At 44.6% G+C, this 18,852-nt stretch overlaps 1 protein-coding gene and 1 long non-coding RNA gene across 3 annotated transcripts in view; one reads left to right on the top strand and one right to left on the bottom strand.

Annotated features, from left to right (window-relative positions):
- Positions 1–473: 473 nt before the first annotated feature.
- Positions 474–18,852, top strand: part of LOC132649263 (uncharacterized) — a 24,889-nt gene continuing 6,510 nt past the window's right edge. Inside the window, exons 1-6 of one of the 2 annotated variants that reach the window (XR_009587701.1) lie at positions 474–611; positions 6,960–7,144; positions 7,231–10,306; positions 13,378–13,587; positions 15,169–15,309; positions 17,799–18,056. This is a non-coding gene — a long non-coding RNA (uncharacterized LOC132649263). Of the gene's footprint in view, positions 612–6,959; positions 7,145–7,230; positions 10,307–13,377; positions 13,588–14,183; positions 15,132–15,168; positions 15,310–17,798; positions 18,057–18,852 lie in introns of those variants that run through there. The other variant, XR_009587702.1, reaches the window with a different exon arrangement.
- Riok1 (RIO kinase 1) overlaps positions 18,118–18,852 on the bottom strand; it is a 23,932-nt gene continuing 23,197 nt past the window's right edge. Inside the window, exon 17 of the mRNA XM_021633113.2 lies at positions 18,118–18,546. Coding sequence (XP_021488788.1) covers positions 18,436–18,546 — 111 coding nt within the window. The 3' untranslated portion in view covers positions 18,118–18,435. The remainder of the gene's footprint in view (positions 18,547–18,852) is intronic.

Here is an 18,852-nt window from a genome sequence, read left to right as displayed (position 1 = left end):
TTGTTTGTTTTGTTGTTTTTGTTTCGAGATAGACTCCCACTGTAGCCCAGGCTGGCCTTAAACGTGCTGCAATCGTCCTGCCTGAGCCTCTCAAGTGCTGAGATTGTGGTTGTGAACCTCACCACCACCTTCCTTGGATTTTGAAATTAGACACATCCTCATTCTACCTTCTCAGGATGCCCTTTGATAGAAGAAAGACGCTGTCTTTTCTAGATGCATCTTTTGCATTTCCACACTGCATAAGAGTGATGGAGGTAATACTGGCTCCCATTTGAGCTGCCTCCTGGTCTCACCTTGCTTTATCTAATCCACGCTGTACCCCGACCCAGATTCGGCCTAATGCTTTCCTGCCTTGGCACTCCCCATCTGCATTACATGTCTCCTGTCCATGCCAGTAGGACAAAGTCTACTTTTAAGGACATAAGACATGCCGTGATTGGGTCCTGTTTGTCTTCCTAGGATCCTCCCACACAGCCCAGGGCCCTCCCACACACCAGATTCCAGCCTAGCAGGTTATTTCCACTCCTCTGAGCACCCCAAGTGCATTCTGAGTCTATACTGCTTGATTAAATAAAACAGAATGAGCTAAAGGAGAGACGAAGCTATATTATGTAAGTGCGGGTTTCTTGGGAGCAGCGAGGGAGTGGGGAGGGGAAGGGGCGCTGGCATTAGCGCTGGGGGTGGGGTGGAGGGAAGGGAGAGAGAGCAGGAAAGGAGTAAAAGGGTGGGAAGGGCAGAAAGGGGGCCTATGCAAACAAGATGTCCGGTTATATAAGTGAAGGGCCTCTGGGAGAGAAGCCCCGCCCTAGGCGGAGGGCAGAGTATGGCAGCCACGCCCTGCAGCAGGCAGGGACTTTAACACATACTGCCTGCTCTCTGTGCACAGTGCTCCTTCGTTCCTCATTCTACACACATTTACAAGGTCCCCTCCAGGTGCCAAGAGATGGAACTTCACACTGACACAGCTAGAGATGGCGGCTCGCAGGAAGTAGAGCCGGAAGTGAAGTGGGCTGCAGGGGTGACGTGGGCCTGTGTTGGAGGTGGCCCAAAGAGGCCAGTTCCAGCCCTGCTGCTGAGAACTGCCAGCCTCTTGGGGAGAGAGACTGCGAGCTGGCTAGCACAGGCCACTAGTGCTCTGCTGCCTTCTGCTCTGAGCCTTCGCAGGTCACACAGGCCCAGGTGAGCAGGCTTAGGGAACAGGAGCTCTTCGGCGTTTCATTTGGCAAGCAAGGCTGCCTGCCTTGTTCTTGCAAGCGTTTTAAGTGGAGCATGCCTGCCTCAGCTTGCCCCGGAGCTGGATACACTGTTCCTGTGGGCAGGGCAGAGTTTCATAAGCCCTGGATTGTACAGAGTAGGCAGTCAATAAAAATATCTGCTGAGTGAATAAGTGTGAATGGAGATAGTCATGGAGCCTTGTTACCTGTTCACAGAGGAGCCTCCAACTTTCCCACTTCCCAGGAGTGCTAGACAGCTTAATTCATTGTATCCAGGACACCTGAGCTCTTCAGAGGAAAATGACTGACTTGCTGGAGTGGGGAAGGAGGGTGCATATGAAATAGACTTTACCTGGTAATAGGGGGTCTCTGACCACCTTTAACATATGTGTGAAGTCTCCTTCCAGTGAAAGCAAAAATACAATCAGTAGAGAGCACAGAATGAGGGAAACACCCCCCCCCCACACACACACACACCTGGTTTTTCTCTGTTAAATGTCTTCATCCTTTTTTGCAGCACCAGAATAATCTGAGTACCAGGTGTGTGCTGTAAAAATCGGAAGAAATGTGTAAGAAATGCAGAACTGAGCTGGCATGTGCCTAAAGGGTGACGCTCCTGGCTTCCCCAGCTGGCTCTCAGGGACACTAAAGCTCCTCACTCAGCAATTACATCTGCTGGAGTCACACCCAAGCCTGGAGCACCCTCCCACCTTTGTCTGGGGGAGGGGGCAAAATGCTGCTGAGCACCAATGAAATCCTCAAGGAGATTACAAATAATAAGGGAGATGCACACTTTGACTCTCCCCTTTTTTCCTGGTGCCTCAAGCTGCCTGCTCCCTAGAGGCAGGGCAGGATGGGAGGCAGCCGCACAGGTGAAGGCTGCTAGCCCTGTCTGACCACATGCTCGGCTTGTTCAAGGCGTCCTCACTGTCTGAGGGCACTGGGCTTTTCCTTTTTGCTCTCCCTTTCCTTCTTGCTGGTTTTATTGTTGTTTGAGACTGGATCTTCCTATGTAGCCCAGGCTGGCCTCAAAATCTCCATCTTCTTGCTTTCCACTTCTGAATACTGGGATTACAGATGTGTGCTTGGGAAATAATTTTTGTGTAGGTATTTTTCTTTTCTGTCTGTCTGTCTTCCTCCTCCTCATTTGCTTTGCTTTAATTTTGTGGTGCTTGGAAAGGAACCCAGAGCTTCAAGCATTCCAGATAAGTAGTTCTTGCAACTTTCTGATTCCATCACTTTCATCTACCACCATGTTTGCTCTTCTCACTGCTTTGAGGTTGACAATATGGTTCTCTTTCATCTCAATCCTCACCTTCTCTTGGGGTCACTCCCTTATTTGTCTGGTGAAGCACTTTCTCCTCAACCAGGGAGACCTAAATCTTCAACTCTTCATACCCGCTTACACACTTGCCTGCTCATGATGCTCAGAGTGTCTCACCCACTTTCTCTGAACTCAAAGTTCTGCTGAATCTAAGTTAGAGACCCAGCCTCCTACAGGTGATTATACTTCCTTCTTATGGTGGACAGGACAGTGAAACAGACTATAGGCTCATCCTTACCCTCTCCTGGTCCCACCTTGGTTTCTCCCTGTCATGAGCCCCTCAACACAATCTCCCTGTTTCTGCTGCCCCTGACTCTTCAGTCTAGCTACAGGGCTGATTCCTCATTAGTCTGGCTGCACTGTCTCACTCCTGAGATCCCTTCCACAGAACCACACTACCTGAAACAGTGGTTTCTAAACCCAGTCCACACACTTGGGGGGCTTTTAAAAAGCAGACAGTTGGAAATCCCAAGTTCTAGCTCAGTATCGCTAGAGAGCTCATTTTCAAAATTACTTGCCTGAAGCCTCACCTTCAGATTTCTTTATAGGACGTTGGCCTTGGCACACACCTTCCTTTTCAGGCAGACAGAATGACTTCTTTCGATTAGGGGACTTCCCTTCTCTGCAGACACTAGCCTGCTGTGTGGATGCCCTCTCTGACTGACAGTTGTCTGGTGTCCTTGGGGAAAATCAGTTCCCTCCTCTTTGGGCCTCATCCTCTTATAGCTTCAGAACCTTGTCTGAACCATCTTTCTTTCTCTGTCTTCAGTGCTGGTGGTCGGGCTGACTGCTTCCCACATGCTGTACATACACTGTTCTATGTGGTTTTAAAAAGATGTCACTCTCTTCAGCTAAGCAACAGGTTAACCTCCTAAGAGGCATCTTATTTCAGCTTTTTTTCATAGGGCTGACATACAAATGGCTTTCAATAAATATATATCAAGTATATAATTAGCAATAAACTTGAGAAAGCCATTTTCACAGAATTTTAGAGAGAGTAATGTAGCTAGGAAAAAAAATCATAGTTCTGAAAGTTTTAAAACTTCTGAAACCCGGGGAACTTTTTCTATTCTGCCGGAAGTTTAAGCTCATACTCCATTATTTTGGAGTAATTTTTTCTAGGACTCCCAAAATGATGGATTCCTGAGAGAAGGGGCAGAGGTCAAACAAGGGATAACTGTGTATGAAGATGCCTCCCTGTAAGGCGGAAGAGCAATTGCAGCCTCCTTTGGCTTTTAGTACCATCACATGCCGTTGACTATATATTTATTCCTGGTGCTGGGGACTGAACGCAGGGCTCTGTGCATGCTAAGCCCATCCTATGTCACCACCCGACACCCAGCCCCACCCCATGTACTGGGAACTGGAAACAAAGTCAATCATAAAACCCTTCTGGTCCTTTTCCCAATCAAGGGACCCCGTCCTCTAGTGACTCCCGGCTTTCCGTTGTCATAAGTGGTGATCCTGTGATTTTTGAAAGCTTCTTTATTGTGTGTGTGAGAGAGAAGAGACTAGTCAGAAAAAGCTACAGATGACTGAAAACAACAGCACTGCATTCTGGGCAGAGATAAAAAGAATTAGACATTTATCTGATTATGTTTTGAAATTTCCTTTCTCCTAGGAGCACTCAGCAACAAAATAAAATATTTCTAGTCATTTCTGCAATGTTTGTGTCTGAACAAGTTTGTTCAGATGCAGTTCTGGGTAAAGATAAGCAGCAAGTGTGTCTAATGGCCTGCAGAAATGAGAAATGCTAAAAACAGAGCTGACCTCTCCAAGGATATGGAGAAAAATCAGGGATAAAGGCTCAAATGCAGCAGTACAGGACTTGGATGAATGCTATCCCAACCGGAAGAAGCTGAGAGGGGTGTGACTTCTATGGCAGAGTCCTTCCGCACTCAGGAGTGGAGACACTAGGCCTCCTGAAGCCAGGGGAGCAGTGGCTTGCTAAATAACGAGTAGAGCAAGCTGGTGAAAAAGAGGTTGGATCTGAGATTAGCGCTGCCCTGAGGCCACAGAAGCCAAACCTATACTGAGGGAAGAGCAGAACAAGGGATCTTTGGACTGGGGGTTACCAGGCAGAGCTGGAGATGAGAAGATCTCCTGACAGAGAAGGCAGAGGCTGGAATGCTCACACTCAGCTGAGTGAGACAGTATAAAGTTCCACCCTCCCCTCTTGTCAAGCAGGACTTTAAGGAGATCTCTGTGTAGTGGACAGACAGACAGACAGATGGACACACACATATGCACCTAGCTAGGAGAAAACAAAGGTGTAGACTTAGGGACTTGGAAGACAAATTCTATTGGGGGCCATTCCTATCAGCCTACACACATGACAATGTTCTCAGAGGTCCCAATTTGGGCTTCATCCCAATTCTGAGTTTGGAGTGGGCCAACACTGCTTAGCACACTTTTGACAAGATCTCTGATGTCAGTTACGGAATGAAGAGAAGCAACTTGAAGCGGGCCAGCTGCTACAGTGAGGAAATACCTTCTAGGTCTATTCTAGCATAGGAAAGAGGAATGAACTACTTCAAACAACTGGGTCAAGAAACCAGGTCTTACAATTTTTTTAAATTTATCTATTTTTATTTTACGTGCATTGGTGTTTTGCCTGAATATATGTCTGTGAGAGGGTGTCAGATCTTGGAGTTACAGGCAGTTGTGAGCTGCCATGTGGGAGCTTTGAGTTGACCCCAGTCCTCCAGAACAGCAGTCAGTGCTCTTTACCACTGAGCCATCTCTCCAGCCCCCAGGTCTTACAATTTTTAAGAGTTCATTTTAATTTCAGCTCAACAGTAAAGAGCACTTGTTGCTCTTGCAAAAGAACTGGGTTCGAGTCATGGCACCTACATGGCAGTTCACGATCATCTGCAATTCCATTTTCAGGAAATATGATATCCTGTCTGACCGCTGAGGACAACAAGCATACACACACACACACACACACACACACACACACACACACACACAGATACAAACGTGCAGGCAAAACAGTAACATATAGAAAAATTAAAATAAATAAAAGTTTGGATCATTTTTTAAAGGCTGGGGAGTGGAGCTTGGTGATACAGTGCTTGCCCAACACACATGAGATCCTTAGTCCCCAGTACCATCACCACCGAAAGAAAGAGAGAAAGAGAGAGGAAGGAAGAGAGGGAGGGAGGGAGAGGGAGAGAGGGAGGGAGGGAGGAAGGAAGGAAGGAAGGAAGGAAGGAAGGAAGGAAGGAAGGAAGGAAGGAAGGAAGGGCTTGGTGGTGGTGCTGGCACACACCTTTAATGCCACACCTTTAAGACAGAGGTAGGTGGATCTCTGAGTTCAAGACCAGCCTGGTCTACAGAGTGAATTCCAGGACAGCCAGGGCTACACAGAGAAACTGTGTCTTGGAAAACCAAAAAATAAATAAAAATTTTAAATTTAAAATCCAACCAGACAAAATCCCCATATAAATGGGGAAGGGATTCATGGAGTCACAGCACTAGCTGAGGAGTTACTAGCAATTGCTGGCTGCTGGAATAGGGAGAGCCAGTTCTCTTCAAGGGTTTGGCCTCTGAGAGTCAGCCCGTGCTGTAGGGGATGGTTAATGGGGGCAGCACTCAGCGCACGAACTTGTTTTGTTTTGTTTTTTTGTAAAGAGCACTTGAAGTTGGGAGGGAAAAGTGGTGGGTGGGATCAGAGAGGAATTGGAACAGAGGGGATGGGGGTGGATTTGATCAAAACGTATTATATGCTGTTTTGAAATAATAAAAAATTAAATGTATTTAAAACTGTATCAATATTGATATAATAGAAGAAAATATACTCGAGAAGGAAGAACAGAAACAAGGCATGGTGGCACAAACACACCTGTAATCCAGTACTTAGGTAGGAGGTAGAGGCAGGGAAAATCAGGAGTTCAAGGCTAGCCTCTGCTATGGAGAGAGTTTGAGACCAGCCTCAGCTACAAGAGATCCTGCCTCAAAAAACAAAACCACAAACAGAAAACAAAAGATATGTTTGTTTTGCCCAGTAAGTGACAGGTCCTTTAAAAGTAAAAGAAAGCTGGGTCTGGTGGTGTGCACCTCTAATCTCAACACTCAGGAGGCTGAGGCAGGAGGATCTCTCAGGCTGCAGGCTTCAGGCTAAGTAGCAAAAAGGGAGATGAGGAAAGGACAGAGAGCTGTGGAACAGGAAAGAGAAAGAGAAGGCAGGTGAAAATGGCCAAAGTTATACCCGTGAAGGGAATGGTCTGTAGAAATACAAATTATGAAATATAATGAATATATGCCGATTAGAACTTTTAATTTAAATAAACACATCTGAAAAACAGGCAAGAGGAATGAAAGAACTCTGTAGAGGTGATGTGACAAGAGGGAAAACAGCTCAAGTGGCCACATCACCAAACCCAAGAAAGCCTGATCCTTATCCCCCCCACCCCCAGCCTTTGGACCTCCCAAGCCGTGCTGCTGTGGATTCTGCTCTGAACAAGCATAGGCAGTCTGATTTTTCCAAGCTGCAAGGCTCAGATGGACCTGTTCGCATGACCTGGCTGGCCTTCCTTAGTCTCCATCACGTGTCCCACCCACTCAGGTGACCACAGCTTCAGTCAGCAGCGAGGGACCCATGGTCAGTCCCACCCACACCTGGTCTCCCCCAGCGACGTCTGAGGCCAATCCTCGTGCCTGCTGATTCTTTTTCCTTTCCATGTACAGGGTCATGAAAATGAACTCCCAGGCTTGCTCAGACACCAACAGAAGCTGGCACAAAGCCCACCCTAAAGGAGGAGTGCCTCTCAAAGAAGAGACTGGGTCAGAGGCTACCCAGTGAGATAGGGTAGAGCCTTCTTTTGGCAGGAGGAGAGAAGCTGCAGAAATTTCAAGGCCCCAAATACAATCAGCTCAGGTGTCTTTTCTGGACTTACCCTGTCCAGGGGGCTGTCCTTTGTAACAGAACATTTCTCCATCATTCAAGTTTTTGTTTTTTACATTTTATTTGTGGAACTAGGGCATACAAGTGATAGTAAGAAGACACCTTGTGAGTCAGCTTTCTCCTTCCACCACATGGGTACTGGGGATCAAATGCACATCATCAGGCTTGGTGGCAAGCGCCTTTATCTGCTGAGCTACCTTTTCCCCCTTAACATTATTTTACTTTATGTGTATGAATGTTTTGCCTGCATGCACATATATGCACCATGTGTGTGCCTATTGGATGCCCTAGGACTGGGGTTACAGATAGTTGTGAGGCACCCTGTGGGTGCTGGCAATTGAACCCGGGTCCTCTGCAAGCATAATAAATGCTCTTAACTGTTGAGCCATCTCTCTAGGTCCCATGAGGAGGCACTTTGCCAGCCCCTACTTTTTTAGATTTCTGAAGGCTTCTCCCATGTCCCAAGACTGCCTTTTTTTACAAAAGGCCCATGAGCCAGGGAGCTGGAGTTTCCCTTCGGGACACCTTCTTTCATGTTTTGTCCTCTCTCTAGAATGAGGTCTCCACAGGAGTCAGTCTGTGTCCTGTCCAGCATTCAGAGGCAAGAGCACTTCCTCCACCCCCCTATAAGCCAAACCCTCAAGGCCAAATCCAGCTAATGCCCCAGGACCTCTCATTCTATAGGTCAAGGAACCTTCTTCCCTGGACACAAGCTAAAGGCTACAAGTGTAAGGCACATAGTTGGCCTTCTAACCCATAAGTTTTGTATTTGAGGATCCAACCAGTCATGGATCAGAAACATTCAGAATGGGCCAGATGGTTCAGTGGGTAAAGGCCTTTGCCACCATGCCTGACAACCTGAATTCAATCCCCAGAGCCCACAGGGTAAAAATAAATGAAATTTCTAGAAAGTTCCAAAAAAGCAAAATTTGCCGTATTGTGAATATTAAGCTGAACTCACTCAAGTGTACTGGAACAGGGTAAACTCTGCTGTAGCCTCCCACCTCTTTCAGAGCCTGTTGCTTCAGCCCTCATTCTTTCAGCATTGTTCACCTGATGTCTCATGATGTCTATTGTTAGGCCTATGATGGGTGCCTCTACACCAAACATGTACAGACTTTTTTCTTATAATTACTCCCTAAATATAAGTGGCCTCACGGTATTTACATAGCACTCCCATAGTATTTGAAGTTGTAAGTTATGCAGAGATTAAAGTGAACAGGAGGTAAGGATTCTATTGAAATATATCATTTTATTGAAGGGATGTAAGCATCTATCCGAGTGTCCTTCTGGAGTCCTGAATCAATCCCTCCATGGGAACTGAGATGTTCATAAAATATAAAGGCAGAAAAAAGACCCTAACCACGGGGAAGGGACCCTAATCACAGGGAAGGGAACACCCTCATCACAGGATAAAGGGACCTTAACCACAGGAAGGGAACCCTGTGGAGAGCTGGGTTTTCCAACAGAGTACAAGCTCCTGGCTTCCTCTTCATTCTGCTGTTGTAGATCTATACAGGCTGCCGTGAAGTTGAAGCACACAGAAGCAAAGAAACTAAGTACCCAGACAAGGTCCCTGTTCTCCTTTGGGGTCCCCAAACCCAGAGTCACATGCTTGAATCTGCCCCATAGTCCATTCTGCATGAGCATTATGGAGCTGTTAGGTGTGAGCCACGGGTCTCTGTTCCAGCCCCACTCAGACCCCCACGCAGCAGGAGTAAATCTCAAGCCCCAAATGGAGAATGACTCTTAATATGATGAGAAGGCATGGCAGTGACCCAGCTCTTACTGCTGTGTTAAGCCAGAACTGGCCTGCTGCCAAGAAAAACGGTGGAGTCAGTAGTTTGGGTTTTTTGGCATCTCCACCCTCTTTCTGCTTCTCTTCACTTCCTGCCACACCCCTTCCAGAATTCCAGGTCCCTTCACCACATCAAGATTTGCTGAATGAGAATGAGCCATTTAACTGAAATAGAAGTCCTGGCTGGGTGTGGCCATTCACACCTGTGATCCCAGCAGCAGGGAGGCTGAGGCAGGAGAATCAAAAGGCTGGGCTGGGCTATACAAGAATGCCTCAAAACCAAAGGTAGGGATGCCTGTAGTGCATCTTCTCAGTTAGTGATTGATGGAGGACCACCCAGGCAATTGTGGGTGGATATACTGTGGCTGAGCACTTCCTAGCAATGATGTCCTGGGCTCAACCCCTAGCACTCAAAACCAGTAAAGAAAAGCCCCCCTGGTGCTGGCAGGCATTTCTTTAGTTGAGGTTCCCTCCTCTCGGATGACTTTATCTTATGTCAAGTTGACATGAAACTATCAAGAACATACACAATGTATTTTGATAATATTCATCATACATTCCTCCAAGATCAAGCCAGGAGTGCCGCTTTTAAATATCAAACTGTGCTCCTGAACATTCATCCATTTACTTTTTTCCTTTTCAGGAAGACATATGCATTCTAGTTTAGCCTTGAACAAGAATAACCTTGAACTTATCCTCCTGCCTTCACCTTCCGAATGCTGGGGTTACAGGTAGATGCCACTATGCCTGGTTTATCCAGTGCTGGAGAGCAAAGCCAGAGCTTCCTACATGCTAAGTGAAATCGCCAACTGAGCTACATTCCTAGCTCACTTAATTATGTAAGTGACTCTACAGGGGGAGATTGCTAGAAGTCAGAGAAGTCAACATGAACAGTGTTCTCAAGTGTCATGTTTTCAACTTTCCCTGGCATCACTTTGACCTTCACACTGTCCTCACTTCACATGGAGGACTGAGTTCAAAAGGCCACACCTGCCCGAGTTCATCCAGCTCACTACCTTAACCATCACCTGGCCAATCCCATGGAGAACAGCTATAACCAGGTGGGAAATGTCAAATGTTGCCTTTTGCCTATAAGTCACAGCACACAGGCAGTTTATTAGGTTTCTGTTACAGTCATGGCTTCCCTCTTTGTATTGACAGAACTAAGTATGTAGCTTAATAAAAACCACTTAGAAAATTTAAAAAGCAGGGTATGCTGGGGGAAAAAAAAAATGATAGAGCAGATCGTGGACTAGAAATTGGCTTTTCTTTTTTCTGGAGGGGGTGGGGAAGGTTTGAAACAGGGTTTCTACCTAGCCCTGGCTATCCTACAACTCTCTATATAAACCAGCTTGTCCTCAAACTCAGAGATTCACCAGCCTCTGCCTCCCATAAGCTGGGATTAAGGGCATGTACCACTGAAACTGGTAAAATCTGGGTTTTCTTAAGTCAAACCTGCTACTCAGGCTGGACAAGGCCTGAGTACATGGCATACAACTATAGTTATGCCTACTTAGGAATCTGAGATGGAAGAATTATTTGAGGCCAAGAGTTCATGACTAACCTGGGCAACATAGTGAAATACCATCTCTTCAAAGGTTCAGTACATAAGAAACCAAGTTCAGATCCGCCGGAAACCACATAAAAAGATGGGTACAGTAGCTTACCTGCAACTCCAAAGCCAGGGTCAAAGGGGGTGGGAGACAGTTGAGTCCCTGGAGCACATTAGCCAGCCAGACTAGCAGAAAAAAGCCTTTGGGTTTGATGAGAGACCACCATGTTTCAAAACTAGGAAGTGAAAAGCCATTGGAGACATCCAATGTTGACCTCGTCTCCACACATCCACCCATGTAAGCACATACATATGATCCCACACACACATACAGAAAATTAAAAAAAAAAGCTAAGACCTCTCATTTTTACCACTTGACTTCATTCATACCACCACATGCCTTCCACTACCTGCATCAATACTAAGGACTGAAAAGGAAGTGTTCTATATGCTTGATAGTATGTGATGCATGCTTTAACTATGCTACTCTGAAATGGTCACCATTTTTCAAGACTAAGAAGATTCTGTCATCCTTCGTCCTCTACGGAACTATGCGCGTTAGTAGTAAATGAGAATAATAATCCATATTTTATTGTGTATGAGCGGTATGCGTGTGCATGATGTTCAGATGTGTGGGTGTAAGCGTGAGTGCGGCAGCTCAAAGGGATGTCTGACCTTATCTTCAACTGCTCTCTGCCTTATTGGCTGAGGTAGGGCCTCTCACTGAACTCAGGACACTGGAACTGCTAGCCTAGCTAACCAGCTTGCTCTGGGGATCACTGTCTGTCACACTTACTTCCACTCTGTGATAAAACATAATGACTAAAAGCAGTTTGGGGAGGAAGGGGTTTCCTTCAGTGTATGCTTCCACAATACACTGCATCGTAGAAGGAAGTCAGGGCAGGAACCTGGAGGCAATAACTAAAGCGAAGGCCGTGGAGGACGACTTACTGACTTGCTCCTCACAGCCTCCCTTCGCAGCCTTTCTTAGAAATCCCAGGTACTCCTGACCAGGGGTGGTACCACCCACAATGGCCCAGGCCCTTCCACATTAATCACTTTAAAAAAAAAAAATCTGCACAGGATTGCCTAGGGGCCAATCTTATGGACGTATTTTCTATTTTGAGATTCCTTCTTCCTGGATATAACTAGTTTTGTGTCGAGTTGACAAAAAAAAAACAAAAACAAACAAAAAAAAAACCAGAACAACTGTTTAATATAGAAACCTATATTTAATATAATATAGGTTTTAATTTAATTTAATTTAATATAGAAACCTATCACTTATTAAGCCATAACCTTCCCTTTCTTTTGCATTCCCAAGATCTCATGTTAATATCAATATCACAATATAAAACATTCTAAGTTTTAAAAGTCCCAATCTTTAAAAATTACTTTAAAAGCTCAATCTCCTTAAAATACTCAAAAATCTCTTTCAAGGTTCAAAGCCTCTCTAAAATATCTAATTTCTCAACTATGGGTTCCTGTAAAAAAAAAAAAAAAAAAAAAAAAAGTCAAATGCTTATTTAAAAAACAGAGCTAGGGTATAGTTCCTACCAGATCAAAGCAAAAACACAGCCCAACGTAAAAGGCCCAGGGTCAGATATATGGGATCCACTCACAATCTCTGGGCTCCAAAAGCCCAAGGCAGGTTTGCTTCCCTGGCGCTGCCATCCACAGCACACACCTTGTCTAGGCTCAGGCCAGCTCTACTCCATACCTGCTGCTTTTGCAGATCATCTGACACTATTCCAAAATGTTGGGAGTTCCCACTGTGGGAAAGTCAAGGCAGTTACTGAAGCAGAGGCCACGGAAGAATGACACTGGCTTGCTCCTCGTGGCTTGTCCCGCCTCCTTTCTTATAGACCCAGGACTGCCAGCCCACAGGTGGCAGAGCTCACAGTGGGCTGGACCCCAACATCAATCATCAGTCAAGAAAATGCACTGCCAATCTGGACATGGCATTTTCTCAAAGAGGGCATTTTCTTCTTCCCAAATGACTCTAGCTTGTCAAGTTCACATGAAACTAGCCAACACAGTTTCCACCTCCCAAGCCTGGAATTATAGGTAGGCCACCATGCCACCTGCCGTTTATGTAGGTTCTGGAAGATCCAAGTTCTTGTCCTCTGCTTTTGTGACCATCCATTTATCCACTATGTCTCCCCGTCCCCTTTATCTTTCTGTAAACATTTACTGGTGCGAATTTACTGGTATTAATTCTCACTTAATCCTGTCACTTAACAAATGACATTAGCAAAACCCCAGACATACTAACCTCACAAGCACAAACTTCCAAATAATTTTGACAGTCCTGATGTGCCTGCCACAGGTTAAATATATAACTCTGAGGCATTATTCTCATAATGAAAAAAAAAACTTAAAATTTTAAATAGGAATTTATTGAGTGGAATAAAAATTTTCTTATGGATTTTTTGTTTAATTGTAAAACAAGAAATAGCACGCCTAGGGGATGAAAGGAAGCTTGAAGCCATGTTTTTTTCTAATAACGATTTTTGAGGTTTTTTTTTAACTTATGTGTATGAATGTCTGGATGTATGTCTGTGCACCACCTGCATGCAGTGCCAACGGAGGACAAAGGAAGGCCAGCTGGATCCTCTGGAATGGTTGTCAGCCACCATGGGGGCCCTGGGAAGTGAACCTCGATCCTCTAGAAGAGCAGCATTCCTAATCACTGAGCCATCTCTCTAGCCGGTCTTCCCTAACTTTTGACAGAAAATTCTAAGCAAACTGACAGATGAACAAAGCACCTCAGAAGAAACAAAAAACAATGTGAGTGCCCCCAAATTTCAAATGCTTCAAAATCTGACTTTTTGATCAATGATGTGATGATTAAAAAAATTTCAATGTTGAGGTAGGGATGCTCAACCAGTAATGCCTATGCAAAAAAAAAAAAAGAAAAAAAAAAAAAAGAAAAATAAAAAAACCCAACATTTAAATAGCTATTAAAGGCAATTTAACTTTCTTGCTACTTTAGTTTTTAGTAATTAAGATTCCTTAATAATAAAAATTGAATAGAAATTTTTTAAGAAAAGCCATTTTTTTCCTACTTATGTACATACAAAATGCCCACACACAGAACTTACTTTAAAAATTATTACTGTGTGTATGCTGGAGGGGACAGCCATAACAAGTGTAAACATCAGAGGGCAATTTTGGGGAGTCAGTTACTTCTAGTTTGAGATCCTGGGATTAAACCAGGTTGTCAGGTTTGCCCAGCAGGCCCTGTTGCCCACTGAGACTTCCTCCTGCCCTCACCTAGGAATTTCAGTACGAGTAGAAATATACCCAGCCCGGCATTTGGGAAGTACCTTCTTGACACGTATTCAACACTAACAAGTTACTGTACTTCACTGTTGTTTTCCAAGTGTCTTCCACAGTCTCTGCCCCAGTGCACTGCAGCCACTCTCCACTCGGCCTTCATAACGGGTGAGAAAGGAAACTGAGGCCCAGGAAGATAAAGTAAAGCAGCTGAGAGGCACACTACACTGTGAATCGAGGACCCTTCAGGGGCTGTTTCTGTAAACACCTTATTAAAAGTGCATTATTTCCACGTGGAAAACCACTTCTGTTGTGGTTTTTGAGATAAGGTCTGACTTTGGCTGACCACCAACATGCGACTGTCCTGCCTCTGCCCTCCAAAAGCTGAGACTGAGATATGCTCTACCACATCTGACTTAACTCTTGATTAGCTACGACTTCTGCAAAGTATATACTGAGGCACAAGTTTGTCAGGGGTTCCAAGTAGGGACTAATTTAGAAAGCAAGCACCAAATGTGCCATTATTGGATCGCTCTTTAGGGGAGAGTAGAGAGAGGAACTTGGTTACTTCAGTTCTCCCACTTAGGGCATCTGCTGCCTATCAGGCTGGTTAAACACCAGAACTCAAGAACATGGCTCCCTCTAGTGGAGCAAGATGACTGTGAGGACTATAAACAGCAAACTCAAGGCAAAACAGCCTAATGATTCAGGGTTTGTTCTGCATTAAACAGGGTGACCACAATCCAAGAATGGAGTCATAGGAGATTTTGAGTACTCCCAAGAAAACATCAAGAGAAAAAAAAAAAAAAAAAGGTCTTAGGACTTCAAAAACACAGAACTGTTCTTGGAATGTGTTTTGTGCTCCTCCCAGGTGTAGTGGATTATTTCAGATTATTCATTACAACTGGCTACTTTTACTTGTTTACATGTCTCTATGGAAAAACATGTTTTTGCCTCATGCAGCTTGCTACACGCACACACGCTTGCCATCATGACTGTACTCATGTGACTCCTCCTAGCCCCCAGAGTATGAAGATGGCTTTTATTGCATGAAACGTTAGTCTGCCTCACTTACTGGCTCTGTTCTCCCAGCTCCCACCACCTCTAGGTAAAGTGCAGGCTGTGGTGACATCTGAGAAACAAAAGCATAAGGATCAGAAGTTCAAGGTCATCCTTGACTACATGGACCTTTGAAGGGAGTTTGAAGCCAGCCTGGGCTACACGAAAAAAACTGTGAGTGAATGTATGTTAGATGACATTTTTGTATTCATTTGGTCCAAGTCCCACTATTTATACATGAGGACTTCTTCCTCAAAGGAAAGTGACTTCCCAGTGTCACACCAGCATATCAGAACAAGTGAGGGGGCTCAAGACTAAAGGTGGCATCCACCCCTCAGAAAGCCTTAGCAATGTTACATCACAAGGCATCAGAAAATGGACTGGGCTGCCCCATTTCCATCTACGTTATGTACTGCAATTAGGTAACTCATTTTGGGGGTTGAGCACTTTATGTGGTAGTTGGATAAACCTTATTACAAGCCTGGGGGTTGCAAACTGACCCACATCAATTCCTTATTCCCATCCTTACGAATATGAGGCAGGCGTGATATCCTCTCCTTTACTTAGGAAATAGAACATCATCATTTAAACATTAATGGAGAGGTGACCGTCTCAGCACAGGCCAGGTGCTGGGATACAAAACAACAAAGATAATCCCTGCCCTTGTGGCACTTACATTCTGATCTGAGGTTGGAGGCTGACGAAACAGTTGGTATACATAAGCAAATTCAATACGCAAGTCACTTTGTCATTGGTAGAGTTTCAGGAAAACATCACAGAGGAAGAACAACCGAGTGCAGGAGCCATGGACATAGACAGTACCAAAGCAAGTGGGTAAGGCAGGCCTCACTGAGGCAGTGATTTTATTTACTTACAAGACATAGTCTCACTGTATAGCCCTGGCTGGCCTGTACTTGCTATGTAGCCAGTCTGGCCTGGAACACACAGAGACCCACCTGCCTCTTCCTCCCTAGTGTTGGGATTACAGTAGTATGTCACCACGAATGGTCAACACTGTGTCTTCTAAAATGAAGATCTGGGTAAAAGCAAATGCTAACATCATTTTTGAACATACAAATTCCCTAGTTTTGTCCCTAAGTGGAGTCTAAATTTCATAATGCAAAGGGCACGTGTTAAGTTTCTTGTGGCTGTGATGAAATACGGGACAGAACGCTGAAGAGTCACAGTGAGTACCTGTACTACAACGTGCCTGAGCTAAAAGTGGACAACAAGGAAAGAAAACAAACCAAGAACAGAAATGTTCATTTTGACTTGTGAAGCCTGTGGTGACACGGGACATTAAGATGGTGATGAAGGAAAGCTGCTTGTGTTACTGTGGCCAGGAGGCAGAGGAAAGCACCAGGATTCAATATTCCACAAGAACACACCCCCAGTGATCTAATGCCCCAGGTTCCCACCCCCACAGTCCTACCCTTTCTCAGCAATACCACTATCAATTTGAGACCAAATCTTTTAACACATGGCCTTTGGAGGACATTAGGGATCTGAACAATAGCAAGGTGTTTACAACAACAGCAAGGAATGACGTCAGCTTATGGAGCTAGGCCGGTACCAGCAGGCACAATTCTGCTTTGACCAAGCTTTGAGTCCACATGGTTTAACCTTGATGCAGGGACAAGAGAAGGTACTTTTTAAAGGTAAAATAACAAATTAACATAAAGTTGTCTAAGTGAATCAGAGAACCTGGAAGATACTCAAGTATGCACAGAGATGGGAATTGTTAGAACTACTTTTGTGTTTCATTGAATCACATTTTACATTTTGAACTTTAAAGCAGAAAGGAGCATGTTCTGACTTACATATGATCAGAGTTCAGGTTGTCCCCATCAAACAGGTAGCTGGAAGCTGCAGTCTAAGCGGAAACCCTAGGTTGCTGTATAAGCGTGTCTGGTGCAAGGACTAAAGCAGCCATTTCTAACATTAAAAGGTAAAAGGTTTAAAAAAAAAAATTCTTCTCAATGCGTGTCCTCTCTCCAGCAGTAAATCTACTTCACCCATGACTCATCGTAGTAACTGCAGTGGTCTCAGTGGCTTTTTGGGTCATAAACCCTAAAGCCACCTTTCGCTGCTCCGGTCTAATTCACCTGCTGCCTTAAGCAACTCCACATCCGCCTTTACCATCCTAGGCCAAGCCAAAAGCAGCCTTCACCTGGGCTGACAACGGATATAGGCAATCATCACCTTTGCTGCAATTCTCTAGACACCAGAGTGCTGCTTTCCAAGTACAAGGCTATCCTGCTGCTTCTCTGCTAAAAACTCCATGAGCTCTCATGTCTGACCCCCCCCCCTTGTTTCTGATGCTGCAGCTCCATTCCTGATCACTGCAGACAACCTTTTGCTGCACCGTCTTTCTCCTGGCTGCATGCTCTGCTTGGGGTATTCCATCTCGATATACCTGACTTGGCTTTGTGTTTGTATCCTCATCTGCATAAGCAGTCCAGTCCACTCACCCACTGCAGTGCCAGGAAGCTCAGTGTCTCAGCTTCAATATTCTGTCAAGTGTATCACTGTGTATCCTAAAAAATCTATTTTAAATTGCAAACCTTTGTCTCCCTAGGCATCCTCTTTATTCAGCATTATTTCTATGTAAGTTATAATCTCTTGGAAGGTTACTTATTTTGTTTGTTTCATTTCCTTACTAGAATGCAAACTATTCAAAGGAAGTAATTTCGTTTTGTTCATTGCTGTAACCCAGTACCTAAAATACCTAAAGTATTTGAGGAACAAATGAATATGCCAAATGGCTGAGTGTGAAATGGCATGTGAGCTGGGCGGAGAGAAAAAGCATACTAAAGATGAAGCAGGATCATATGATAAACAAGTCCCAGAGCTGCTGTGGATGGCAACAGAATAGCCAGATGACTTGGCTGACGAGTAGAACTCCAGGCTATGAGCCACAGGTTGGTAACTGGCTGATTTCAGATGTCTTTGGCATATACAAAGAAAACAAATGTCCCCAGGTTTGTCCAAATGCCTTTATGCGCACCTTTATAAAAGTGGTGGATGCTCATCATAAATATTTATGATGCTTCTGAAAAACAGTTTGTAAGATAAAAATATAAAAATAAAATATCTAAAGTTATTCATTCAAATAGTGCCTTAATAAATCCATCAGACGCAGAGCCAGGACTGGATCCTGACCATACAGGCTTTGGTCTTTTGAAGCAACCATATGACCACACCTTCATCTTCCCTGACAGTGAGATGGTAAACAAAGAGGCATCCCCCAGATGCAACTTCTGCTTTAGAGTTAAAAAGTAGCTGAGGGATGTCTTCATTCTATTTGCCTTTTTTGGCTTTGGCTGTTTTTTCCTTTCTTTTTTTTACATGTTTAGGGATTTTATTTTTCCTCTTCTCTCTCTGCGCTTCCTTGACCATCTTCTTTCTTTCCTGTAAAAAACAAACAACCCCAACAAATTTTATTCGTCAGAGCATTCAAACTGTTATTAGAACTAAATTAAAATTCATGTTATGCGGATAAAAGTATATGTACTTGCTTCCTCTCACACACACAATATTCTTGCCTTATTACATCTCTCAAAAAGGTCTCACTTTATTGTTCAGACTGTTCTTAAACTCCTGAGGCTCAAATGATACTCCCCCCAACACACTTCAGTTTTCAAGTTCTTGGAAGATAGATACCTGTCATTATATGCAGGTTATTTTTCTACTCCCCCTTCCTCCCTGGCCCAGCCC

The sequence above is a fragment of the Meriones unguiculatus genome, chromosome 19, assembly GCF_030254825.1.
Source record: "Meriones unguiculatus strain TT.TT164.6M chromosome 19, Bangor_MerUng_6.1, whole genome shotgun sequence".
NCBI lineage: Eukaryota > Metazoa > Chordata > Mammalia > Rodentia > Muridae > Meriones > Meriones unguiculatus.
Note: the sequence above shows the minus strand (reverse complement) of the source record. Positions and strands in the feature narration are given on the sequence as shown.